Here is a 27,553-nt window from a genome sequence, read left to right on the forward strand (position 1 = left end):
GCTTGCCGTAGGAGAATGCAACGCTGTCTTTAGTTGTGTGTTTTGAAAGGTGTCGTGTCCCATCAGAGGACATTCTGTTAATGTTAAGAGGTATGAAGCGGCTCTGTTCGTGACCAGAGGATGTACAGACGGGGTAAGTTTTTCTGTCTGATGTTTAGTTGTTTCTTCCACAGAGGAGCCGGGATATTGTGACCGCTAACCTCTAGTCTCAGTCAGCCAGGGTTGCTACAGGAGTGTGTTTACAACGACTATCAGCTCATGTGCTGTCAACCTCACCGGTAATTTTCTGTTCAGTAAAATAAAACAGGTGTCCATCTTACTTGTTGTTTGCACATTGCGTTAATAAAACTAAAATAATCTACAGACCCTTCTAAGACTTTAATCGGAGAATATTCACAATGATCAGGACACTGAGGAAAACAACACGAAGATCACCTTATTTTAATATACTTGGATCTGGGTTTGAACTACATTGTTTAACCCCAACTACAAACAAATATAGTTTATCCGGTAAATATGGTGTAATTCAGCACTGAAATGTATTTATATGTATCTCTATCTTATCAATATGTTGTCTTTCAGGTGTAATTCAGTCTCTGATCAGTTAGGTTACGTCACAGATCTCAATAGGCTAATATAGATTTTCTTCTAATACATGTGCTTATAACCTGCAAGACCACTATTACAACCACAACTACATTCTGTCCTGGTGGCTGCTATTATACACTTCATTTGCAACATTTCTGCTGTAAACATATTCAACACAAATCAGTCAGTCAGTCATTTTCTACAGCTTCTTCCACAGTGGGTCGCGGGGGAGCTGGTGCCTATCTCCAGCAGTCTATGGGCGGGAGGAGGGGTACACCTTTGACAGGTCACCAGTCCATCACAGGGCAACACACAAACAACCATGCACACACTCATTCACACACCTAAGGACATTTTAGAGTTACCAATTAACCTAACAGGCATGTCTTTGGACTGTGGGAGGAAGCTGGAGTACCCGGTGAGAACCCCCGCATGCATGCGGGAGTCGAACCCAGTCGAACCCCTTCTTGCTGCAAGGCAACAGTGCTAACAGGGAACTAATAACATCATATTCAAACCTACTTAAAGGTTCAGTGTGTACTAAACAGTGACACCTAGTGGCCAGAGAAGAGATAAAAACCAGCCTAAATATACTGTACAGTATGTTCCATGCAGCAATCTGAACCTGTTTTTTTGCTCCATTGTGTACTTCTGCAGTTTTTGTGATTTTTAACTTTTGAAGTTCTTTTGAGTAAAGAAAATGAGCCTTCTACCACGGGATGTGGGGGGGTTGAGAACCTATAGTTTGAAGTAATGTTTTATATTCTACTTATATTCTATTATAATAAAGATTTGGTTTTATAATTTCAAAAATAACACCTATCAGTGGGATGTCACGTAGAGCTATTTAGGTTTGATCCGGGGTCATGATGTCATATTTAGTAAGAGTCTGGTCCAAGTGGTGATCAAAACAAAATTAAATTAAAATAGGGTGAAAAATAAACAATTTCTAAATCTGAACACTCTAAGAGGACATGTCAACCAATCTTCAAGAAGATTAACCTGGACTGGGACATCATTTTACAAAGTTAAGTTTAAAAATGTGTTTAGCGTACTAAATCTGCACCACCTCATCAAGTTTTCTTTTACTTTTTACTGCTACTTACTTGCTGCGTGTGATTAGGTTAGCCTTAGTTTTTAAATATTATAATCTATTTTTTTCCTCATACCAAAAGTCTTTGTTTCTGTACTGTGCAATAGTTGCAGTGTGTAAATAGAGTAATCAACATTTAATAAAAGCATAGTCTAATTTCTAATGCTGTGGCTGCTGAACAAGCTGCTGAAGCCCAATGTTCACTTGTTTCTTTTTTTTTTTTTTTTTTGCTTTCTCAGCTCAGATGACTGTCTTGTGTCTGTGTCATCATTTGTTAACTTGCTATATTTCCCTTTTTTGACGCTGAATGCTCAGTCTGTGGAAAAACCAGCCTGGTTTAAGATGAAACTGGAAGTCTGGACTCTTAATAGGGTTCACCCTCAGTTCGCTTAAACAGTGTATCGCATATTAAGTTGTGTTTAGAACCTCTGCTCCCTTAAAATATTGGTAGATCTTTGAATGGTGTTTCATTTGATTTTCAATTTCAAAATAGTCTGAATGACTGACAACTCTGCAGAGTTGGGTTGAAAAGGTCTTTGTTCCTGCTGAGAGAACATGGGATTTGTATTTCTTTTTTTGCAGAATAACTCGGCCTTGGCATGATATAATTGACTGCATTATTTGCATGAAACAGATGACTTAACTTTTTGGGGGCTTTGTGTGTGTATTTCCTGCAGTCTGATGAGTTCAGGAACAGGATTCAGGTACATCTGAGGTATAGTGTGCCATTGTGATCTTTTTAAGAGGACAATATTTTATTTTATGATAACTTGGTGTTTAAACACATTTATGTGTTGAGATGTGGCGGCATTGATAGAATACTGCTATGTTTGCTGCGATGGAGTAAAACTATAATTTAACAAAATGAGAGCTGTGCCTATTTAGGCTTGTTATTCAGCAGTTTGTGCTGTCGTGGTTATCTAGTTCACACTGTCCGCAGTGGTTTCCTTTGGTTTATTTATCAGTAAAAACGCTGGCAGGCGTCAGATATTCGCTCCTAAGCCGGTTGAGCAAGTGTCTGGGTGTCAGAGGCTGGAGCTGCAGCTCATCTGAGAGGTGGGATTTTTCAGCGTCAGCCTCTAGAGTATTTCAATAGCTTTCAGAAGAAGAAAGGCTTGCTTTAGAACTGCAGTCTCGTTTTGACGGTAAGTTGTGTTTTCTCGTCTTGCCCCCAGGGAGCTGTTTTTATTTCGGTATTTTATCCGTTGGAAGCGGAAGTTAGCACCCAGTGAAAACAACCATATTTATGTCGTCCCGCTGAATGCTTCCTAATGAAACACCGCGTTAGTGTGTGGTTGAAGTGAAACTGTGTGCTTTATGTTACACCATGATCTTTTCTTAGTTTTAGAGCTTATTTTGTTCTCGAAGTTATGAGTTTGCCACTGCGGTGCGTTTACTGACCGTGGGAAGGTTCTCGGCCACTCTGATCTCGCGCCGTCAGTTTAAATCTGCGTTTTGATATCAGCATGAATAAAACGCTAATTTAAAACACTTTTTATATATCAATCACGCACTCACCGGCCAATTTATGGCGTACACCTGTTCAGTTGTTAGAACAAGTCTGCCATTCCAAAGGCAGCAATGAAGCAGTGAAATAACTTGATGAAGTTTAAACTGAGCATTAAAAACGCAGAGGAGTGGGGATTAGGTGACTTCAACCACACACTTTGTGAAAGTATTCGCCCCCTTGAACTTTTCAACCTCTTGCCACATTTCAGGCTTCAAACATAAAGACATAAAATTCAAATTTTTTGTGAAGAATCAACAACAAGTGGGACACAATCGTGAAGTGGAATGAAATTTATTGGATGTGTCAAACTTTTTTAACACATAAAAAACTGAAAAGTGGGGCGTGCAATATTATTTGGCCCCTTTGCGTTAATACTTTGTAGCGCCACCCTTTGCTGCAATTACAGCTGCAAGTCGCTTGGTGTTTGTCTCTATCAGTTTTGCACATCGAGAGACTGAAATTCTTACCCATTCTTCTTTGCAAAACAGCTCGAGCTCAGTGAGGTTGGATGGAGAGCGTTTGTGAACAGCAGTCTTCAGCTCTTTCCACAGATTCTCGATTGGATTCAGGTCTGGACTTTGACTTGGCCATTCCAACAACTGGATACGTTTATTTGTGAACCATTCCATTGTAGATTTGGCTTTATGTTATGGATCATTGTCTTGTTGGAAGATAAATCTCCATCCCAGTCTCAGGTCTCTTTCAGACTCCAACAGGTTGTCTTCCAGAATGGTCCTGTATTTGGCCCCATCCATCTTCCCATCAATTTTGACCATCTTACCTGTCCCTGCTGATGAAAAGCAGGCCCAAACCATGATGCTGCCACCACTATGTTTGACAGTGTGGATGGTGTGTTCAGGGTGATGAGCTGTGTTGCTTTTACACCAAACATATCATTTTGCATTGTGGCCAAACAGTTCGATTTTGGTTTCATCTGACCAGAGCACCTTCTTCCACATGTTTGGTGTGTCTCCCAGGTGGCTTGTGGCAAACTTTAAACAAGACTTTTTATGGATATCTTTGAGAAATGGTTTTCTTCTTGCCACTCTTCCATAAAGGCCAGATTTGTGCAGTGTACGACTGATTGTTGTCCTATGGACAGACTCTCCCACCTCAACTGTAGATCTCTGCAGTTCATCCAGAGTGATCATGGGCCTCTTGGCTGCATCTCTGATCAGTCTTCTCCTTGTTCGAGATGAAAGTTTAGAGGGACGGCCGGGTCTTGGTAGATTTGCAGTGGTCTGATACTCCTTCCATTTCAATATGATTGCTTTCACAGTGCTCCTTGGGATGTTTAAAGCTTGGGAAATCTTTTTGTATCCAAATCCAGCTTTAAACTTCTTCACAACAGTATCTTGGACCTGCCTGGTGTGTTCCTTGGTCTTCATGATGCTCTCTGCACTTTGAACAGAACCCTGAGACTATAACAGAGTAGGTGCATTTATACGGAGACTTGATTACACACAGGTGGATTCTATTTATCATCATCAGTCATTTGGGACAACATTGGATCATTCAGAGATCCTCACTGAACTTCTGGAGTGAGTTTGCTGCGCTGAAAGTAAAGGGGTCGAATAATATCGCACGCCCCACTTTTCAATTCTTTATTTGTTAAAAACGTTTGTGACACATCCAATAAATTTCATTCCACTTCATGATTGTGTCCCACTTGTTGTTGATTCTTCACAAAAAATTTGAATTTTATATCTTTATGTTTGAAGCCTGAAATGTGGCAAAAGGTTGAAAAGTTCAAGGGGACCGAATACTTTCACAACGCACTGTAGACACACTATATTGCCAAAGGTGTTGGGTCACACCACCGAATCAATGTGTTAAAATCATTTCCATGGCTGCAGGTGTATAAAGCTTGGTGTGCAGAACCTTGCCTGGTCTGCACAGAATCTTGACCTGAACCTTCATGAACACCTTTGGGATAAATTAGAGCAGAAGCTGCAGTTCTGGTTTCCTCATCTAACTATGAACACACTCCTAAACCTTGTGGAAGATGTTTACAGAACAGTTAAAGCTGCTATTTCTGGAACGAGGATTCCATCAATAAACTGGACCTTATAGATTAAGAATAGGATGTCATCAAAGTTCATGTGCATGTAAAAGTAGATGGGCAAATACTTTTGGCACCTCCTTACAAAAGTGTTCATGCCTCCTGAACACCTTCATTTTTTGTCACTTTACAACCAAAATCTTGAATGTGTTATTTGGTATTTTATATGACAGACCAGTGTAAAGTAGGGTTCAAGGTGATGTTCGGTGTTGTATTTAAACAGAACTGGCGGCTTAAAGCTAGAACGTTGTCATTCCCTCTCACATTAACTTCTCTAGGACAAAATGATAACTAAAGAAATAAGGGCATTACAATTCAGGGAAAAATCTGATAAAAGTTAGAACTTTGCAGTGTAGTAAACCTTGATTTTAAAGGTTTGTGTGATATTGCTGACTTATGAATGTTATTATAGAGGTATTGTAATCAGCTCTTCTCTTGTCACATAGGTAGTGTTGTGGATCCGCTGAGCGGACTCCCTTCACCCTGTCCACGAGACCCCCTGCTCAGTTCTGACTCACACATGGTAAGATCGCCCTCCATGTTTCTGTTAAAATGCCCTTGACTAAAAATGTTAGAATAAATTTTAACTGGTCCAAAACAATGTTAGATTTAAAAAAAATATTTTCTCTTACATTTATTTTCATTATAAATAGCTAAACCAGCCACCTTCAACTTAATCAGATTTTTTCCTGAGTCTTTTTCCTCTAACAAGGCAAACAGAATAGCTAGAAGTATGCTGTCACCGTTAGTTATATGCTTCACATTACATATTGGTGCAGGTCTGGGTAATATTATGGGCTGGTTAAAGGATCTTCTCTTTTATGAGTGACCTTCAGTTTCTTATGTGATTTTTGGTGGTTAACCTCTGTTAATGAACTTGATCACGTGTTTGAATGTAAAAAGACTCTCTGCTCCCTCAGGATGTTCAGGGGTATAAGTGGGTTCGCTGGCGGGTGTGGCTGTTTCGTGTGGCGACCCTGCTGTCTCTGGGTCTCCTGCTGATTGTGTTTCACTGGCGCCCGCGGCTCGCTGTCCTCGCGCGCTGCCGATCCTGCCCTCTGGCTTTGGCAGATGTTCTGCTGCTAAGAGTGAGAAAACAAACGCATGTGTTCAGTTTAAACCAAAGTTGTAGCTGTTTGAGTATCTTTTCAAAAATATTCATACTTTTTCACATTTTGTCACATTAGAACCACAAAGTGTATTTTATTTTTTTTTCCTGTGTCTGGACCCTTACTGGGCCTTTCCAACACATGAATGTGCCTTGATCATTCTGTTGTAGGTCCGGCTGTATGTTTAGAAACTCTGCCCCAGTATGAAGTCTTCTGTAGCCCCAAGCAGACTTTATCCAGGAGTGCTCTGTATTTGCTTCATTCATTCTTCCCATCAACATTGACCTGCTTCCACATCCCTGATGAAGAAAAGGCATCCCCACAGCATGATGGTGCCTCCACTATGTTTCACTGCAGGACTTGTTTTTCAGGATTATATAGTGTTAGTTTTCTGTCACATGTTGGGTTTGGCCTGTAGGGCAGCATATTCACAGGCAACTATGACAGGCAACAGTATTCTGGTATATCTGACCAGAATACTGTCTTCCACATGTTTGTTATTTTTTAGCTCTACATGGTTCCTCCTGTTTATAGACTGTCATTTGCAAAAAATAAAATACACTGGAGTATGTGCTTATGAAAATGATCAAATGTGAAAAATCCCAAGGAGTGTGAATACTTTTGCAAAGCGCTGTATTTATGCACTCACTTCACACCTATTTGAGTTTGTTGATTCTATATCTTGTTAATCTGATTATCTTAATGCTAAATGATTACCTACATATTTCTAAAGAAATGTTTGGTGTTAGATCTGCTCAGCAAGTTTAATAAAATCACCCATGGATTTGTTCGTATAATATTTTCTGGCAGGACAGTTTTGGCCAGCAACATGTTGTGGAGGTGCTCACAGAGGAGCTGGAGGCAGGCAGGTAAGCAGTTGCGTGCTTCTGAGCTTAGACTGAGCTTAGATGCATCTCCATATTTAAACCTTAAGTAGCACCTACTGTAAGAACAAAATAGAAGCATGCAGACCTCTGCTAAGACAGTTGTTTCCTCCAGTTTGGAGTTGCTGGGGCAGCTGGAGGAGGCTGATTGGAGAGATACGGTTCAGCTGCACAGAGAGGAGGTATTCCTTGTTATTTGTTTGTTATTATATGATGTCTAGATAAAAATTCTGCCCAGGCCTTAAAGTGGCTTCTGCTGTTTTTCAGAAAACACTGCTGCGCTACTACTTGTATGAAGGGCTGCGTTACGTCTGGCTGGACAGGAAGGGGGCTTTTTGTCGCGTTAGGTACTGAAGCGATTACATGAAAACTGCTGGATTATATAAAGAGCTTTCTGAACACTATAATCAGAACTAAATACACACTTATTTTTATTACATTAAGTATATTTATTGTATCTCAACAGTATATTTGATGCCTTTACTGATTTCATGTAAACCAGAATATAGATAATAACTAAAAACATGCACTTAGGATACTAGGAAGGAATATTCTGAATATGTTCTTCTGTGTGAATCCCTTGATTCCCTGTCTCAGTGTCCTCAATGAGGACTGGACCTGCAAAGACTTGTATGGGTTCCAAAAGGGGCTGAGTCCTCGCGAACAGACGTTGAAGTAGGAGAAGATGTTCAACTAGAGACATTTTAAACTCAGAAGGAACTGCTGATTCATTTATTTATATCATTTGTTCTTTCAGGAGATGCATATTTGGGGCCAACCTTATTGATGTACCTGTGAAGTCTTACATGAGGCTGCTGTTAGAGGAAGTGAGTTGGGGGAATAAAGTTTACACATAAGCCTAACTTTGGGACAGGCTGGGATGTTTTATGATCAGGCGGGTTCATAGGTGGTAGCTGGGGGTGTAATTGGGCTGCCCTCCAACCCCACCAGAATATCTTTGGCCAGGTCAGAAAATGTTTTTAGTCCAACATTGCAAGGAAGCTTTTGATAATCTAGTGTGCATCATAGCCTGGCAATATTCAGGGAGTCTCAAGTGGCAGATGGTGCCATGTCTTTTGCTCTTGGGTTAGTAGTAAATCAACTTAGATTTTCAAAATAAAATGTATGCAGGTTCATGGCAGCTGTGTTGGCATAAGGGCATATCAGATCCAGTAGTATAGGTGTAGATAATATTAATATGTAGGTGCTTATTCGAATTTGGAAGAAAAAACGGTCACAACATTGAACAGTTTTATCTAGATAAAAACATTTTAGCTAGATACAACAGACCAGCATTAATGGCTAGACAGAAAACCAATGTTTGGTTTATTTTTTCCCATTGAAACCATTGAGGAGCATCATAACGACAACCCTGAGCCATTTTTAATAAATAAAATCTATTATTCTCTAAAAATAGACAGCAGTGCCCTAAAGTTGCTACGATTGATATTCTCATGTCCTCTTGTTGGGGTTACATGTCGTATTGGTTTATATTTTGCTGGTACAACAGAGTTTATCATTTAAAACTAGTCATTGGCCATTATGAACTTGTCACAATATAACATTCAGTAAAGATAACCAACATTTCACAGCAAGTTTTTAAGTGTATACCATGACCTAACTTTGGTCAAAACAGAAAAGCAATAATTACTCCCAATGGTACCAAAATTATATAATCTTTTGTTTATTACTGTTCTAGTCATTTTAGTTATATTTATGTATTAATATTTAGATTTTCATACACAGATTTAAGCAGCAAATAGCCTATTGCCCCAAACATTATACAGTTTAGCTGTTCTGCTCTTTATAGAGTAGCACTGGGAATGTACCAAGCTGATATTAATTGCTTAACTAGTCAGACTAATCGAGGAAAATTTGTCACAGCCTTCTTTCAGCCAGCTGACCAGCAGTGTGCTTGTATACTTGGAAATAACTCCAGTCACTCCAGCCCTTTTGGCATCATATTAAAATGGCTTTAAACCATAGGGATGTTATAACAGAAACAAAATGCTGTAATAAATCTGCAGGTGGAATACCATGATACCAGTAGCCTCCCCACGCAAAGCTCAAACACTGAAAGTTGTTTCTTTTGTACTTTTCTTTGAAAAATCATCTTCGTTTTGCAAATAAGTATCCCGCTCTCTGGAAACTGAAGTTGAATACGTGAGAAGTTTTCTTTCTTTACTTCATATTGCTAAATCGAATTACTTTTCCTTCTGTTTTTGCTCCTGCAGGTCCTCAACCCGTTTTATATATTTCAAGTGTTCAGCATCACCCTGTGGAGCATTGATGGGTATTATTTCTATGCTTTGTGCATATTTATTATCTCAGTCATCTCCATCGGCATCTCACTGTATGAAACTCGAAAGGTGAGCCTTCAGAGAGAAAAAATATTTCATTCTGATGTTTTAAGCTGATCCCTAAATACAACTTCATAAACTTGAATTCTGTCTTGTTCCACAGCAAAGTATGACTCTTCGCAACATGGCTCAGCTTATTACAAATGTCACAATACGCAGAGACTCAGGAGGTATGTTTATGACCATGTTTTTATGTACAACTGATATGTAATGGATAAAGCAATGCCGTGCTTGCTTTTCATGCAACATCAGTGACTCAAACTGAAAAGGATTTTGTTTTATTCTGATGAGTTTAAGCAAGTCTGCAAATTTAAGAAAAACTGGCTTTGCGAATCTTACTGGAGCGAAAATAAACTTTGGTTTGTTACTGTCACTGTGTTCACAGGTTTCTCATGAGCAACATTAGCATGAATTAATTGATTACATCGTCACTGTGGTTTTCTGTTGTCTCAGAGGAAGAATGTGTGAGCTCTGAGGAGCTGGTCCCTGGCGATTCTCTGATCATCCCCCAGGAAGGTCTGCTGCTGCCCTGTGACGCCGCCCTGCTGGCTGGGGAGTGTCTGGTCAACGAGAGCATGCTCACAGGTAATCAGATTTACTAGATTTATTCTTTTTTCTTTTAGAAAAATGTTTTTAATTCATGACATTGTGGTATGTGAGAGCCTTAACCTTTGAGTTACTGCCTCTAAATCTAATTGATAAATGAGTTTCTACACACATGGAGATTGGTGAATCCTAAAGCTTTTCAGTTGTGGTTTTGCACATCAAAACTTAACAAAATCGTGCATATAAATGGTCTGTGTTGCTGAATTTGAGCACAGCTTGTCTCATCGTGTTGCTGCGAGGTTTCCTGTGATGCGCCAGTGTTTAGGTCTTCTGTTAATATTGTTGTGTTCAGGGGAAAGTGTTCCAGTGTTAAAAACGCCGCTCCCTGCCGGAGACAGGACCTACAGCTCAGAAACTGAACGCAGACACACGCTGTTCTGTGGCACCCACATCATTCAGGCCAAAGGAGGACGGCCAGGAGGAAGTGGCGCTGTTGCTGTGGTTACAAGCACTGGTAAGTTGAGGAAATGCTGGTTTTGAATGGTATGTCTGAAAGTAAAAAACTGATGGGATAGTTTGGAACTTTTGAAGTGAGGTTCTGTGTGGTCTTGGGCTGCTTTGCAGCTCCAGGACCTAGATGCCTTGTTGCAATTAATAGAACCATGATTTACACTTAATAGCAAAACAGACCTGGTGGAAAAATATCTGTCATCAGATTCACTTGGGTTATGTAGCAGGGGTATGGTCCATACTACACCAGACAGTCCATCTGTAAAAAAAAGTGTCTGAAATTTAATCCGACTGGCGTGAACTTAAACTGGCCGTTCACGCTGGAAAACCTTCAAATTTTGTTGAAGAAATTCTCCAAAGAATAACAAACAAACTGAGAGATGTTCTCAGTTTGCTTTTTCACAAGTTGATACCCAACTTCCTGCCTACATTTCCTTTGTACATAATTATCGGCTTCTGTGGGAATTACTGGCCAAAGCAAACATTACAATTGTTTAAAGGTTCATAAAATAGCGTTAGCATAAACCTGCAATCATGTCTTTGAGATTGGAGGTCTTAGAAGTAGAAGTATATTCTGGTCTTGGCCCCCTTTTGGACTTTTTTTAAGTTCAGCCTCCAGGGGCAACTAATCTGGGTTTAAACTGGTAAATCATAAAAATTTTTGATAGAACCCCACTTAAAGAAATGAACTATCTCTTCAAGAGGATGCAGACGTAGAGGTTATACAGTCAACAGACGCCACATAATCATTTCAACTCTGTAAATGTGTTTTTATTTTTTTTTTTGGCGTCAAAGTTTCAGATGTAGAACTGACATGAAAACTTGCAACAGCTTTGTGTATCATTGCTTTCACAGTCAAACCAGTTCTGCTGCTTGTGTTTCTGTTGCAGGGTTCTTCACAGCCAAAGGTAACCTGGTCAGCTCTATTTTATACCCTCAGCGGATCAACTTCCGCTTCTACCAAGATGCCATGAAGTTCCTGCTCATCCTTGGTGGGATCGGTAAGCTGTAGCGGGGACTTTACTAACTCACCAACACTGGTTCTATTTTGTTGCTGATCTTCTTCTTCATTTTCCTCAGCTGTCATTGGTACTATTTACATATTTGTGACCCTCTTCAGAACCAATGTAAGTGCTGAATGTACTTTCTGACCTGCCAGTAATGAGCGGACGGTTAAAACTGCTGGATGTTTGTCCAGGTGACCTGGCTGCAATTAATTATCAGAAGCCTGGATGTTGTGACCATCGCAGTGCCTCCCGCCTTGCCTGCCGCCATTACCACGGGAACTATTTATGCCCAGAGCAGGCTCAAGAAGCGAGGTATCTTCTGCATCAGTCCTCCACGAATAAACGTCTGTGGCAAGGTGTCTGTGTTCTGCTTCGATAAGGTGAGGTTGTAATCCCTGGTTGTTTATGTGACGTAACCTCAAGTCAGCTTTACATGCAGACTGCATAGTTGGAGTAAATTTGTTTTCCCAGACAGGAACTCTGACAGAGGAGGGTCTGGATGTGTGGGGGGTGATGGAAAGTGGACCCACTGGCTTCTCAGAACTGGTCCCTGACCCCAAACTCCTGCCACGAGGGTACATGATGTCCGCGCTGGCCTGCTGTCACACTGTTACTCTGCTGCAGGGTGAGCCCCTCGGAGACCCCTTGGAGCTCAAGATGGTGGAGTCTACTGGCTGGGTATGACGCTGTACACCCTTTTATCTTTATTATCAAAGAGTTGTCACCCTACTTCGTTTAGGACTTGGAATATATTTATATTGAGAATATATTTGACCATCTGTTTGTGCAGTTTATGTTTTTATTCTGTTTTTCCTACAACAAATCAGACTAAACGTTATGTGTTGTATGCAGGAATGCCAGCATTATTCTTACTTTCTAAATGCCAGTTTAGAAAATGTTATTAGTTTCTTCAAAATCAAAGGTTTACATACATTAAGACTCAAATATATGGCCTCACGAAGATGGCAGGGCTTTGAAAGCTTGTGGGTTAATTCACAGCATTCAAGTTAAATGGAAGCACACCTGTGTTTGCATTTTAAGGCACACCTCAAACATTGTGCTTACTCATGTAAGATCATCTGTTCAAGCAGTTATATGCCAGAATAAACACCATGAGAATTACCAACCACCATTGTCGTTTTCCACAGTGAAACAAGTCCTGTACCCACATGAACTAAAATGCCACTCAGAAAACAAGAGGCCATCAACACAAGGCAAAATTAGACAGAACGATACAAGTTTTATGAATGCCCTCAGGAAAAAGGACCCTAAGTTTTTATATGTCCTTGGGTGTAATGAAACAAAAATTGAAGTGTTCAGACATTATGAACACTGCTACATTTAGAGGAAAAAGAGGTAAGCTTGCAAGCTTAGTCTCATTACTTTGGTATTTAGCAAATGTGAATAATCCTGGTAATCCTGACTGACCTAAAACAGACAGTCTGACTTAAAGTCAGACAATGAGAAAACAGGTGTGTGTTTTTTTATAAAGTGTATGTAGATATCAATTTTCAACAGGTGATTTTTTATTAAATTTTCTTGTTACTTCATAGTTTCAGTAAGTCCATCAGTTTGAAAGTCAGTATTTTTGTTTTATTTTTATTACTCTTCAGATTCTTCAGGAGCCAGAGGGAGATGGAGATGTTATGCACTCTACATTTGGAGGTCACAATGTTTTGGCTGTTATGGGACCTCCAACTCAAAGACCTGAATCTCAGGGAACTGTAAGTGTCTCAGCAGCGTTGTTAAAAATAGCTCAAATAAATCCTTAAGCCATTTAAACAATTTTCACAATTATTTGCACCTCATTTGTGGCAAGAAAGAATTCTCAGTCAGCGGCTACATTTAGCACGTTAATGATTTCTATAAACCAAGCAGATGTGGCTCAGCGTCTCATCACTGTGTGCTCACACAACAAGCCATGTGTGAAATGTACAGAGTGAAACAGTGGAACCAACTCTGAAGTAAAATAGGTAATGTTTATTTCTGATGTGTGTTTTCCTGGGACCAGCAGAGGCAGGCTGTGGTGTCACACAAGCTCAAACACAGTTTGACTGTTGGAAAGGGAGTCCCATAAAGAGATGATAAATATGACACACCCAGTCCGGTAATAGCAGGATCTCTCCAGTGTTCACAACAATAGTTGGTTCACAGACTCGGCAGCTGTGAGAGTTATCATCCGGCTTCTTCGCCTCAAGGATCAGCGTCAATGAAGGCTAAAAGCAGGAAGCATAAAATGTCAACATGGATTACATAATTATAGAAACTCTTATAAAAAACGCAATTCATTGTGAAGAACTAAAGACATTTATTGCATAACCTGTTAAAGTTCAGCCTATTTTTTTTCTCTCTTTAAGGAATTTTGTAGAAAACGTTCTTAGTTTCAATTATACTTACTTGCTCTTCTTCAGGGTTTTTTTTTTTTGTTTGTTTTTTTTATTTTCAACAGAATTATGTCTCAACACAGATTACAGAAAGTGTTATTGTTAATTTAACCTGTCATCAAATGTCTCTTTTTCCACTGACCTCTAGGTATCCACCAACGTGTGATGGATCAGGTGTACTTTTTCATTCATTGTTTTTTTAATTGGTTTAAGTTCTGTTCACTTCCACTATAAAAGTGTTGTAAAAAAGTATTTACCTCGCCACAGATTTCATCTCATTTTGGGCCCATTTTGATGTTTTCAGATCATCAAATAACTTTTAATATCACATGAAGATGACCAGAGAAAATACCAAATACAGCTTTCTAATGATGACTTCATTTATTAAGAGACAAAAGCTATTTGAGCTAACCTGGCCCTTTGTAATGAATTAATTGCGCTCTAAATCCAATAAGTGGTTGTCCCACCCTTGCTGACAACAACTACCCACAACATTTATGGTTCTATTAATTTTGGCAAGTCCTCCAGGTCCTGAAGTAGCAAAGCAGCCCCAGGCATTACATTGCCACTGTGGTTGACTGTCAATATTATGGTATACACCAAATGTAACAAGATGCACAAGTTCCAGAAATTTCCACTTTTGTGATGTTTGTCCACAGAATATTTTCCCAAAAGCATTGGGGTTCATCAAGAGGATTTTTTTTTGTCCAGTGAGAGATGGGCTTTTTTTATGATCATTGTGTTGTTCCATGTTTTTCCCAGTGGACATTGGCTCTTGCTTTGGTTCACTGGAGTCTCAAGGCTTTATAAATGACTTTTTAACCCTTTCCAAACTAATATATATGCCAATGACTTGGTTTCTGAGCTGGTGTTGAGTGATCAGGGCATTATATGTTGCTTTTAGTTATCAGACAGGTTCTATTTAAACAATTTATTTATTCTAAAGAGTTGACAGCAACCAGGCCTGGGTGTTGCTGGTGAATTTAAACAGAAATGTTGTTAATCACTGGTATGGATAGCTGACATCAGCAATCTCTCAAGGACTCCAATACTGTAGTCTAATTATCTTAGTCTTGGTGCTGAATTACGTAGCTTATCAGAAACACATTACAAGTAATTTATGTGAATTATATCAACTGTCTTATGCCCCTTTTTGTTGTAGAGGGATCACATGAAGTCAAAACCAACTGCAATTAAAGACTAGAGAAAATATAAATCCAACATTTTAATCCTTTTTTTTTAATTCTGAGTGCTAGAAAGGCTTGTATCATTTTCTTGTCTCTCATTTTGCCATCAGTCCTCCAGTGAGGCGGTCGCCATCATAAAGAGGTTTCCCTTCTCCTCAGCCCTGCAGAGGATGAGTGTGGTGACGGTGGCCCCTAGGGGGCGTTCTGCCCTGGCTTTCCTCAAAGGTTCCCCAGAGATGGTGGCTAGCCTCTGTCGTCCTGATACAGGTTCAGCCCTTCTGTCCACCCAAACCAATCGGTTCCTTCCTTTAGTACATCTGATTTTTCTGATGAATAAAAACTTGAAGTGGGAGTATTTATTTTTTCCAGTTCCGGCTGAGTTCTCCAGCACACTACGTAACTTCTCCAGTGAAGGCCTCCGGGTTCTGGCACTCGCCTGTAAACCAGTGGACATTAACTCTGACCTGATGAACATTGAACGGTGAGAGCAGCTAAATCGTTTTTTGTTTTTATTATTCTGTAAAGCTGCTCTATATGTCATGGCAGCTTTGTGTTTGTCTGCAGGGGTGAAGTAGAGAAGGAAATGCAGTTCCTGGGCTTGTTGATGATGAAGAACCTGGTGAAACCTGAGAGCGCAGAGGTCATTAACATCCTGACACTCGCTCACATTCGCAGCGTCATGGTCACTGGTGAGAACGTGTTCACAGCCTACTGCTCCTTAGATTTTCTTGTTTTAAACTGTGACTACATGTAATTCTACTACAAAGTATTCACACCCCTTTAACCATTCCAGATTTTGTCGTGTTACAACCACAAGTGTGAACGTGTTTATTGAGCTTTTATGTAGGAGACAAACACAAAGCAATGATAACCGAAGTGGAATAAAAACGATGTGACTTCTTCCAAACAGACATGTGAAAAGTGCTATGTGCATTTCAGTCCAGCCCTTTTTACTCTGATACCTCTGAATAAAATCCAGTACAATCAGTTGCTGTCAAAAGTCTCCTAATTAGTAAATAGTCCACCTATGTCTGATTTAATCTTTGTCCAGCAGGACTAAACATACAGCTACAGTGGAATGAATTGGATCAGAGCATATTCGTGTTAGAAAGATTCAGGTATAGTCCAGATCTCAAAATGGATGTTCACATATACTCTCCATCTAAACTCACTGAGCTTGACCTGTTTGACTGAGGAGAATGGGCAAAAGTTTCAGTCTGAATGTGCAAAGTTGATAGAGACATACCTTTAAAAGGCTGTGATTACAGTAAAAGGCAATTCTACTTGTCCTCCACTTTACAGTTATCTACTTTGTGTTGGTCTGTCACATTAAATCCTAGTATAAAATGTTACAGTTTATGGTTGTACCCTGAGAAAAGTAGTAGGAATGGTAACACATTGCATTTAGAAGTAGATTATTTTATGCTGTTTGTTTGGTCACACAGGGGACAACATTTTAACAGCAGTGAATGTAGCAAAGAGCTGTGGGATGGTGGGATCTGACGAGAAGGTGATCTTTGTCATTGCAACCCCCCACACTGTTGAGTCTATGCCCAGTTTGAGGTTCAGTGTGGAAGATGGTGGGCCCACTGCTGCCCAAAGCCCCAGAGATCTCATTAATCAGGTCAGTCTTTCACAACCCTGGCTGTCATACTTCATGTTGAGTATTGCTCAGAAGGGAAACTACCTAGTAAACTTCATTAATAGTTTAACTGAAGCTCTGACTTAGTTACTTTTTTTTTCTCATGTGTGAACATTAGTACAAACCAAATTGTGTAAATTGTATATCTTGTATTTTAGTGATGTTGTTTTATTTTTCACCTTGCTCCCAGGCTGGTTTTAGCTATCATTTAGCTATTAATGGGAAGTCCTTCGCTGCCCTTTGTGACCACTTCCCTGAATATCTTCCAAAGGTAATAGAAACTTTAAAGGTTTCCCAATAATGGAACTTAATTGACCCAGGGATGACACCGTTGCATGCTTTTGCAGGTGTTGATGAAAGCTACTGTCTTTGCACGCATGGCACCTGACCAGAAAACCCAGCTGGTAAAGGAGCTGCAGAAACTGAAGTGAGTTCGGGGTTTTTGTTAGGAGACTTTCAATAAAAGATGGGAAGATTGGTATGATGGAGGAGAACGATGAATAAGATGTAAACTCATTCTAATTGTAATTCACACACTGCACTCTCAATAAATGTGTTTTCTTAATCACATTTTTGGCAGCTATCGTGTAGGCATGTGTGGGGACGGGGCCAATGACTGCGGGGCCCTGAGAGCTGCTGACGTCGGGGTTTCCCTGTCTGAGGCTGAGGCTTCAGTCGCATCACCTTTCACTTCCAAGACTGAAAACATTAGCTGTGTCCCCATGCTGATCAGGTGAGGACCAAGGAGGGGACCTAAGAGAAACAGAAGCTTGGGTCATTAAAACGCACCTGAACCTCTGGTGTTTGTAGCTGTGGTAGAAATGAATAACTTCTGGGGTTTTTTGCAGAGAGGCCAGATGTTCTTTGGTCACGTCCTTCAGTCTGTTTAGATACATGGCGCTGTACAGCCTCATCCAGTTCTTCTCCGTCCTCGTCCTGAACACAGTGAGTTGCAATAAAGAAGGCCCACCTTTTCCACATAAAAACCATAAAGAGGTGTTTCTTCTTGTAGTTTCAATGCAAACTTTGATCAAAGTCTTAGATGTGATCACATTTTTCTTGCTAGAACAGAATTTTCCATTCTGATTACTTTTACAGTTTTATATACAAAATCAGTTTCATGGCTACTTCCTATTACGCCGCTACCATTTGTTCTCTGCAAATTTCTATAACTGTTTTCAAAACAACTGAAATCATAAATACCATTCCATGAAATTTAATCTTCATATTTTTACACATTTCAAAAGCTTTATATATACTAATATAAAAGGTTTTTTCTTCAATAAGATTTATTTTTTTAGCGCCATTCATTGCAAGATCACTTAATTAAAGCACTCAGTTAAACATTTAAAGCAAAAAAAAAAATGTTTAGAGAATAACAGAAAAACTTTAGGCATCACATCACAAAATGACATACCAAGGCATGATGGAATTGCACTGATGATCTTTGACCTCTGTGGGAAAGCTGCAGTAAACAAAGCCAACAGTTTCTGCTCATCTGAGGTTTTCAGGCAGCTGGTTCCAGAGCTGAGGAGCAGTAAAACTGTTTAGCTGTGGTCCTGGGAACACGGAGTGAGCAGGTCTGTGATGACCTGAGGGGTCTACATGCTTCATACCTGATCCATTCAGTGCCTTATAGACTCATTACACGATTTCAAAATGTATTTGTTGTTGGTCACGACTCTGGCAGCAGCCTTTTGGATGAGCTCCAGCTGCCTGATTTATTTATTTTTTTCATTTCGTTTAACAGAGGTTAAATAGACATTTCACTAATTTAACCTATGAAACTAAAAGTATGCATGAGTTTTGCTTTATTCTGGCATTGTTTTTAGGATGGCAGTAGGTATGGAGTATACTGATTTAGTAATTGTACGTATGTGGTTGTTAAAGTCCAAAACCATGTCTGCGTTTCTTGGTCTTTAGTGACCAAGGACCACAGAGTAACATCTTTTTTGCAGAAACTGAAGGGACTTCAGCCCGTCCATTTATGTATATTATAGACACACTTCCTAAATAACTGTGAAACTGTGATCATTTGGTGATGAAGTTGTTTCATGAGCATATTTATGGTAAGGATGTTTCAGTGTTCCATAATCTGACCTAGGGAGAGTGTACTAGAAGTATTGAATAAATGAGGCTGGAGAATGGAGCCCTGAGGAACCCCAGATGTGATCTTAAATCAGATTTACAATTTCCACATGACACAATTGAATCCTGCCTGCTAATTAAGATCTGAACCAATTTAACACAGTACCAGACAATCCCTCCCATTGTTTCTAGTTAGTATGTTATGATTAACTGTGTCAGATTCAGTGATGCCAAGACAGAGGTTTTAGATCCATCATAGTTGATGGCGAATGTCATTTAAAAACCCAACTCATTAAAACCTCAAAAAATGTTCATACCAAACAGAATTTCAGGTGAACTGTTTTCTTCTGTTTAAACAATTACAGCTGAAATTACTGCACTTCTTCTTGAATAGTTTTTGATAAATGGTTGACTTTTCCTCGTAGGTGAAGACCACCTTTGCTGACATGCAGTTCCTATTCTGTGACTTGTTCCTCGTGACTCTGCTGGCCATCGTGATGGGAAGAGGAGGTCCGAGTGAGGAGCTGTACCCATGCAGACCTCCAGCCAGTCTGCTGTCCCTGCCTGTGTTCGGCAGCCTCTTCATTCACACCTGCATGATCGTTCTGGGCCAGCTGGGTGCATTCTTCATCACCACCTCACAGGGATGGTGAGCTATTACTATTTTTTTTTTTTTTTATTATTAATGTGGAAAATATGTATGTATTTTGAAGGGGCCAACATTTAATTCACCCTTGAAAGATTACTACTTTATACTCTGTAAATATTGCGTGTGTGATTTTTATTTTTATTTTCAAGGTATATTCCACTAAATTCAACAGTATTTGGCACAGAAAACCTACCCAACATGGAGAACACATGTGTGTTTGCCTTATCGGGTTACCAGTATATCATCATGGCAGTGGTAGTCACCAAAGGCTTTCCACATAAGAAACCTCTCTTTTATAATGGTGAGTCAGCAAAGACGTTCCAGAATGACGAAGAGACAGAAGAGGTTATGCTTTCAGACCTCTTCTCTCTAACTTGACTGTTCTTCATTGTCATGTTCTTTACCACATCAACCCTAAAATGGGATTTTGTGTCTTCCTTCCAGTGATTTTTCTCTGTCTGCTGCTGATCCACTTTGCCTTGATGACCTTGCTGGTGTTATATCCGGGTCCTTTCTTCAGACTTATATTTAAACTGTTCAACTTCACCGACATGAACTTTAAGATGCTGCTCATTGCCGTGGCTGCTCTCAACTTCCTGGTGTGTTTTGTTGCAGAGGTAAGGCAATACAACACTAAGCAGGTGTCCCATTTACTGAATGGACCAAAGCTAATTTAATTGATGCATTGCTTAAAAACTTTTTGCAACAACACGCTCAGACTGAGACAACCTGCACATACAGACGCTGTCAAAGGTTTGCACACCTCCGTTAAAAGGGCAGATTTTCAGGAAATCATTTTGTTACTTTCCAGGTTACCTCTAACCTTTACAGTTCAACCTAAAATCAAGTAAATCTGATAGGGATAAATATGTAGAAAAAAAAAAAGGTGAAGTAGCCTAGTATATGTGCCAGAACTAATTCTTTGTGGAAATATATTTTAGTTTATTTACAGCTTTCACTCTTCTTGGGTTCACATCTCCTTTCAGGAGACCATTTGTAAAACTGAATGACCTGCAGGAAATTCTGGAAAGTTCTGGTCATGTTTTACATATGACACGGCTTCTTTTGTTCCAAACTTTGGGTGTTTTTTTTTGTTGTTTTTTTTTACTCTAGTGTGTGTGTGCTTAACAAATTACAAAAATGGATCTGAGGAGAAAGAAGAAAATAAAACATCCATAAAAAACCTTCTCAACGGTTTAATACACACTAATGTTTTTTCGTTCTTCTCCAGCTGCTGATAGATTTGGGCATTTTGAACTGCCTTCGGTTGCTGCGAGGAAGGCGTCCATCCAAGAAGGAGTACAAACGCCTAATGGCACTGCTGTCTGACTCTGCATCATGGCCACCACTTGATCAAACCCTGTCCCCCACAGGCAACACAGTCATTTCCTTCAGCTAGTATTTACCTGGACTAACACTGGACTCACCTGAGCTTAACCATATCAGATGTCTAAACAACATCCCCACATTGACCAACAATGCAATGTATACCTGCCAAATAAAAACTATTTTTATGTAGACTTTTATCTGGATGTTGGAGTGTTGTTAATGTTTATCGAGTTTAAACAGACAATCTATCATGCTTATATATAATCAGATTTTTTTAAATTAAATCTTTGCATCTGTGCTCAGCTTAGTCTGACTTTCCTACTCTGCCAATAGAATTAGTCAGTTTTGAATAATATTGCTTTTTATTTGATATCAACAACCAGGAAGTAAGTATTGTAGGAGGCACATAACATTGAGGTCTCCTCTTAACAATCAGATCATTTTGAATAATTACAAAATAATCCACCTAAAATGAGAACCTAGAGACATTTTGCTGATCAGACCCTTCGTCTCCATACCACTATATGGAACACTAGATTTACCACAAATAGTATAGTATTTGTAATCTACATGTACATCTAAAATAATTTGAATATCCTGAAAATGTTATTTTCTGTCTCTCATTTTAAAATGTGAAACTCCTATAAATTCATTACACACAGAGTAAAATATTTATAATCCTTTTATTTCTTGTAATTTTGATGATTGTCGGGGTCTGGGAGACTGTCTCCTCTTCTGCCTGCTGCTTCCTTTGCTCTCCTTTACAGGTCCTTCTCAAAATATTAGCATATTGTGATAAAGTTCATTATTTTCCATAATGTCATGATGAAAATTTAACATTCATATATTTTAAATTCATTGCACACTAACTGAAATATTTCAGGTCTTTTATTGTCTTAATACGGATGATTGTGGCATACAGCTCATGAAAACCCAAAATTCCTATCTCACAAAATTAGCATATCATTAAAAGGGTCTCTAAACGAGCTATGAACCTAATCATCTGAATCAACGAGTTAACTCTAAACACCTGCAAAAGATTCCTGAGGCCTTTAAAACTCCCAGCCTGGTTCATCACTCAAAACCCCAATCATGGGTAAGACTGCCGACCTGACTGCTGTCCAGAAGGCCACTATTGACACCCTCAAGCAAGAGGGTAAGACACAGAAATAAATTTCTGAACGAATAGGCTGTTCCCAGAGTGCTGTATCAAGGCACCTCAGTGGGAAGTCTGTGGGAAGGAAAAAGTGTGACAGAAAACGCTGCACAACGAGAAGAGGTGACCGGACCCTGAGGAAGATTGTGGAGAAGGGCCGATTCCAGACCTTGGAGGACCTGCGGAAGCAGTGGACTGAGTCTGGAGTAGAAACATCCAGAGCCACCGTGCACAGGCGTGTGCAGGAAATGGGCTACAGGTGCCGCATTCCCCAGACCTGGGCTACAGAGAAGCAGCACTGGACTGTTGCTCAGTGGTCCAAAGTAGAGGGTGACACGGAGTGGATTTTCTCTCCTGTCCCATCCCGCTCTCACAGAAAAATGTCTTGTCCCATCCCAATCCCAGGCCTGCATAACGAAAAAAATCCTGTCCCGTCCCACTCCTGGTAAATTGACTCCCACTCCCATCCCGCTCCCATTCAGAACGACTCCCACTCCTGTGCCACTCACATTTTTGTTTTCTTCATTTAGTCTTTTGACAATTTCTTTCTTTGAAGGACCAGTTAGGTCCCTGTTTTTAGTTGTAGTAAACACCAGTTAAAGTAAAAAGAATAATAATGAAGAAATAATAAAATATCAAACTCAAACAAGGAAACAGACCACGCCTATCTTAGTTGAATAAACAAAATGTACCTAGTTGTATTTTACTCATTTATTAAGTGATTGTTTCCTTTGAACAATGACATCACTTTTATGTTTCAAGTTGCTGAAACAAAAGAAAAATGCACCTAGTAAGAGAACTGTACTTGTTGAACAAAAGGTCAAAAAGGCATTACCTTCATAATTTAGAAACTGTACCACAATGGTTCACAGCCCTGGTCCTCAGGGACCCCTTCCCTGCAAGCTTTAGATGTGTGTCTGCTCCAGAACACCTGATTCAAATTCTGACATGACCTCCTATACAGGCATCAAGAATGGAGGGTCAAACTGGACAAATTTAATACAATAAAATCATCATTAAATAAATAAATGTTGTGAATGTCCCATAAGTGAAGTAAATGTAACATTAAATGTGCCATTAAATTAAAGGTACCATTTCTTTATTTAATATCTTCCCTTAATGAAGCCTTTCTACGGAGTCCGCGAGGGGACATGGGGGAATTTTTTTCTCTTTTTGCGTTCCCACGCAATAGTCTTTGCGTTATTTCGCAATACTTTGTGGGATAGTTTCCAAACCAGATAACTGCAAAAATGAAACAAACACTACACCTGTTTTGAGATTTATTGAGTTTTATTTTGAAATCGGCCTTAAATAAAATTATTTTCAAATCAAACTAAAAGACAGTTTTTATCCACAAGCTGTCAAACAAACTACTGAACAATAATACTGCACGAAACCACATCTGTGACACTTTACAGGTCCTTTTCAAAATATTAGCATATTATGATAAAGTTCATTATTTTCAATAATGTCATAATGAAAATTTAACATTCATATATTTTAGATTCATTGCACACTAAGTGAAATATTTCAGGTCTTTTATTGTCTTCATACGGATGATTTTGACATACAGCTCATGAAAACCCAAAATTCCTATCTCACAAAATTAGCATATTTCATCCGACCAATAAAAGAAAAGTTTTTTTAATACAAAAAACGTCAACCTTCAAATAATCATGTACAGTTATGCACTCAATATTTGGTCGGGAATCCTTTGGCAGAAATGACTGCTTCAATGCGGCGTGGCATGGAGGCAATCAGCCTGTGGCACTGCTGAGGTCTTATGGAGGCCCAGGATGCTTCGATAGCGGCCTTTAGCTCATTCAGAGTGTTGGGTCTTGAGTCTCTCAACATTCTCTTCACAATATCCCACAGATTCTCTATGGGGTTCAGGTCAGAAGAGTTGGCAGGCCAATTGAGCACAGTGATACCATGGTCAGTAAACCATTTACCAGTGGTTTTGGCACTGTGAGCAGGTGCCAGGTCGTGCTGAAAAATGAAATCTTCATCTCCATAAAGCTTTTCAGCAGATGGAAGCATGAAGTGCTCCAAAATCTCCTGATAGCTAGCTGCATTGACCCTGCCCTTGATAAAACACAGTGGACCAACACCAGCAGCTGACACGGCACCCCAGACCATCACTGACTGTGGGTACTGGACACTGGACTTCTGGCATTTCCTTCTCCCCAGTCTTCCTCCAGACTCTGGCACCTTGATTTCTGAATGACATGCAGAATTTGCTTTCATCTGAAAAAAGTACTTTGGACCACTGAGCAACAGTCCAGTGCTGCTTCTCTGTAGCCCAGGTCAGGCGCTTCTGCCGCTGTTTCTGGTTCAAAAGTGGTTTGACCAGGCTGAGAGTTTTAAAGGCCTCAGGAATCTTTTGCAGGTGTTTAGAGTTAACTCGTTGATTCAGATGATTAGGTTCATAGCTCGTTTAGAGACCCTTTTAATGATATGCTAATTTTGTGAGATAGGAATTTTGGGTTTTCATGAGCTGTATGCCAAAATCATCCGTATTAAGACAATAAAAGACCTGAAATATTTCAGTTAGTGTGCAATGAATCTAAAATATATGAATATAAAATTTTCATCATGACATTATGGAAAATAATGAACTTTATCACAATATGCTAATATTTTGAGAAGGACCTGTATATGGCACCAGAGCATGGTTACTGGAGGTGTGACAGGTGTTTCCCATCAAGCATCAAGAATTTTAATTTAATCCACCAGAACAACCAGCAAGAGGAATTAAACTTCAGTATCATCTGAAATTAAGAGCTGATGTTGCTTATACAGTAAATATGAACTGTAATCAACCCAAACAACCAGTAAATTTAGAAAACAATGAGTAAACTGATCCATAAAAAATAACTAGATTTCTATACAAAATAAAAATTATTTCCATATTTTTTAACTGCAACAGTCCAAACCTGCGATTACAGTGTTATACGAGTAACATCAGACTAATAAAACAACTCAAATGATTTATACAATTGTATAAAATTAAAGTTGTGATCAAGCTTATTTTAGAAAGGATCATTATGGTGGCTGCTATCTGCCGGTGAACTGTGGTTGAGGCTCAAAGCACAGAGACTTGCAGTGTATACATAATTATCAGAGGAAATCATCCAATCTAAATAAGGGAGACTCAGTAATGTTACCATATACCAATCCCAGTATTTCTATTGCAAAATATTGCAACCATCTGATTTCAATGCCAATTTGTAATCTTTTATCAGTTTACATTGATGTTACAGCCTGTAACTTTCCACTCCTTATGATTAAATTAGTGAGCACAAAAAACATAGTTCACAATCAGAATCAGCTTTATTGCCAGAGATTTTAGCAGCTCATTTTCTGACCCTAGACCTGTATAAGTCCTGGATGGAGGGAAGGTCAGCTCTGATTATTCTCTCTGCAGTCCTGATTATTCGTTGCAGTCTGGACCTGTCCTGTTTTGTGGATGAGCCAAACCACACTGAGATGGATGAAGACAGGACAGACTGAATGATGGCAGTGTAGAAGATGACCAACAGCTCCTGTGGAAGGTTGAACTTCTTGAGTTGCCTCAGGAAGTACAGTCTCTGCTGGGCCTTCTTTCGAACAGTGTCTATGTGTGAAGACCATCTCAGGTCCTCAGAGATGGTGGTTCCTAAGAACCTGAAGTGGTCCACGGCCGATACAGTGTTGTTGAGGATGGTGAGGGGGGTGTATGGGGGTGGTGTTCTCTGAAAGTCCACCACCATTTCCACGGTCTTGAGTGGGTTGAGTTCAAGGTAGTTCTGACAACACCTGTGGACCAGCCGATTAAGTTAAGCTAACATTTAGCATACCTTAGCTCATTTACTACCTTTAATTCAAATTCTTAGTGATTTTAAATGTCTAAAGGAAGTTAGATGTTGCCTCTCTTCAGCCTACATGGTTTCTTAAATTAGATGTATTTATTTTTGGTTATCTTGTAATCTGTGCAAGCAAATTAAATGTGTTATATGTGGGGATTCTGAGGATTACTAACAAGTGTCTGGAAATGAATACATCGAAACATATTATCTGTTATTTTGTGCTGATAGATGTTCTCAACTACTGGTGAAGTTTGCCTGATTTCTTTTTTTTCTAAATCAGTTTTGTCTTATTGTGGATTATTACGGAGCCCGCGAGGGGACATGGGGGGATTTTTTTCTTTTCCAGCAGCAATTAAGAGTCACAAATGTGGTTTAGTGTCGTATTATTGTCCAAAGTTCAGTAGTCTGACAGCTTGTGGATAATAACTGTGTTTAAGTCTTACTGAATATCCTTATATTTAATGCCGATTTCAAAATAAAACTCAATAAATCTCAGAAACGGGTGTAGTGTTTGTTCCATTACGCAAAAAGTACTGCGTGGAGACGCAAAAGAAAAAAAAAATCCCCTACCAAGAGAAAAAACTTAATTAAAGACTGAGAGAAAACAAAGATAAAATTAACAGTGGGATCTAGCGGAGTACATGCGCTCAAATATTTATACTCCACATATACCTAAAATGAATGCTGGATGGAATAAAAGTGAAAGAGGAAACTCAAATAAATTCTAAATAAATGTTTTATACTTGGATCTACGAGATTATCTAAGAAGATGATTCGCTTATTGCGAGCGGACGTCATATAAATTGCATTTCTTAATGATAATTGTAGAAAACATTAGGAATTAAACCAGTAGCTTTAGATATTCAATTTACTCTCATAGACAAGTTGCAGCCATCTGTTTACGCCACGCCCCCAGAAAGTAGCCTTTTATTTCCGCAAATGTTCATGTGTGACCGTTTCCAACAACTGCTATTTCACAGAGGTCACTGTCAAAACTTCCATTAGTTAAGAATATTTTATTATCATACATCCTGTGCAATGACTAACAAAGGGACCCTTTGAAATAGTACACCACTGTAGGGATGTGGCAAAAAGTGGAACTATGAACTAGGCACATCTGGTCTACTCAACATACAGGTCCTTCTCAAAATATTAGCATATTGTGATAAAGTTCATTATTTTCCATAATGTCATGATGAAAATTTAACATTCATATATTTTAGATTCATTGCACACTAACTGAAATATTTCAGGTCTTTTATTGTCTTCATACGGATGATTTTGGCATACAGCTCATGAAAACCCATCAACTCATTTTATCGGCTATAAAAAATCAAACACTTTTGCAGCCCTTCCTTTAAAATCAGTCAGAGGTGTTCAGACTATGACTTAAAGGTTTAGCAGTAACTGATTCTACCCATTATAAATCAGATAGCAGGTTACTCAACAGCATCTGTTTTGTGGTTTGGATTAAAATACAAAACTGAAAGTGTGGTTTAGAATGTGCTCTCAGCTATCAGGTACCCCCTGATTTCCCACGGAGGGTCGGAAGTTCAGCTTTGGCATTAAACTCATGAACAGCAACTTTCTCTTGGATCCTT

General features: G+C 39.3%; 1 protein-coding gene across 3 annotated transcripts; it reads left to right on the forward strand.

Moving 5' to 3' along the window:
* The first annotated feature begins 9 nt into the window (after positions 1 to 9).
* LOC124876858 (polyamine-transporting ATPase 13A2-like) lies at positions 10 to 21,145 on the forward strand. 3 transcript variants are annotated; one of them, XM_047379882.1, is made up of 29 exons: positions 10 to 133; positions 5,700 to 5,776; positions 6,174 to 6,341; positions 7,173 to 7,231; positions 7,362 to 7,428; positions 7,514 to 7,593; positions 7,844 to 7,921; positions 8,004 to 8,073; positions 9,481 to 9,615; positions 9,710 to 9,776; positions 10,060 to 10,191; positions 10,505 to 10,666; positions 11,553 to 11,663; positions 11,743 to 11,789; positions 11,861 to 12,049; positions 12,141 to 12,347; positions 13,283 to 13,393; positions 15,351 to 15,507; positions 15,610 to 15,721; positions 15,787 to 15,929; positions 16,686 to 16,864; positions 17,073 to 17,153; positions 17,230 to 17,309; positions 17,463 to 17,615; positions 17,731 to 17,827; positions 19,396 to 19,619; positions 19,769 to 19,920; positions 20,064 to 20,236; positions 20,851 to 21,145. In XM_047379882.1, the coding sequence occupies exons 1-29, from the start codon at positions 121 to 123 to the stop codon at positions 21,016 to 21,018; spliced, it is 3,492 nt and encodes a 1,163-aa protein (XP_047235838.1). In that variant the 5' UTR covers positions 10 to 120; the 3' UTR covers positions 21,019 to 21,145. The 3 variants fall into 3 exon arrangements, with proteins under 3 accessions (XP_047235838.1, XP_047235846.1, XP_047235853.1); XM_047379890.1 differs by having other exon boundaries at positions 15,805 to 15,929; XM_047379897.1 differs by lacking the exon at positions 10 to 133 and adding an exon at positions 2,662 to 2,826.
* Positions 21,146 to 27,553: the final 6,408 nt, after the last annotated feature.

Source organism: Girardinichthys multiradiatus, chromosome 1 (assembly GCF_021462225.1).
Source record: "Girardinichthys multiradiatus isolate DD_20200921_A chromosome 1, DD_fGirMul_XY1, whole genome shotgun sequence".
NCBI classification, from domain to species: domain Eukaryota; kingdom Metazoa; phylum Chordata; class Actinopteri; order Cyprinodontiformes; family Goodeidae; genus Girardinichthys; species Girardinichthys multiradiatus.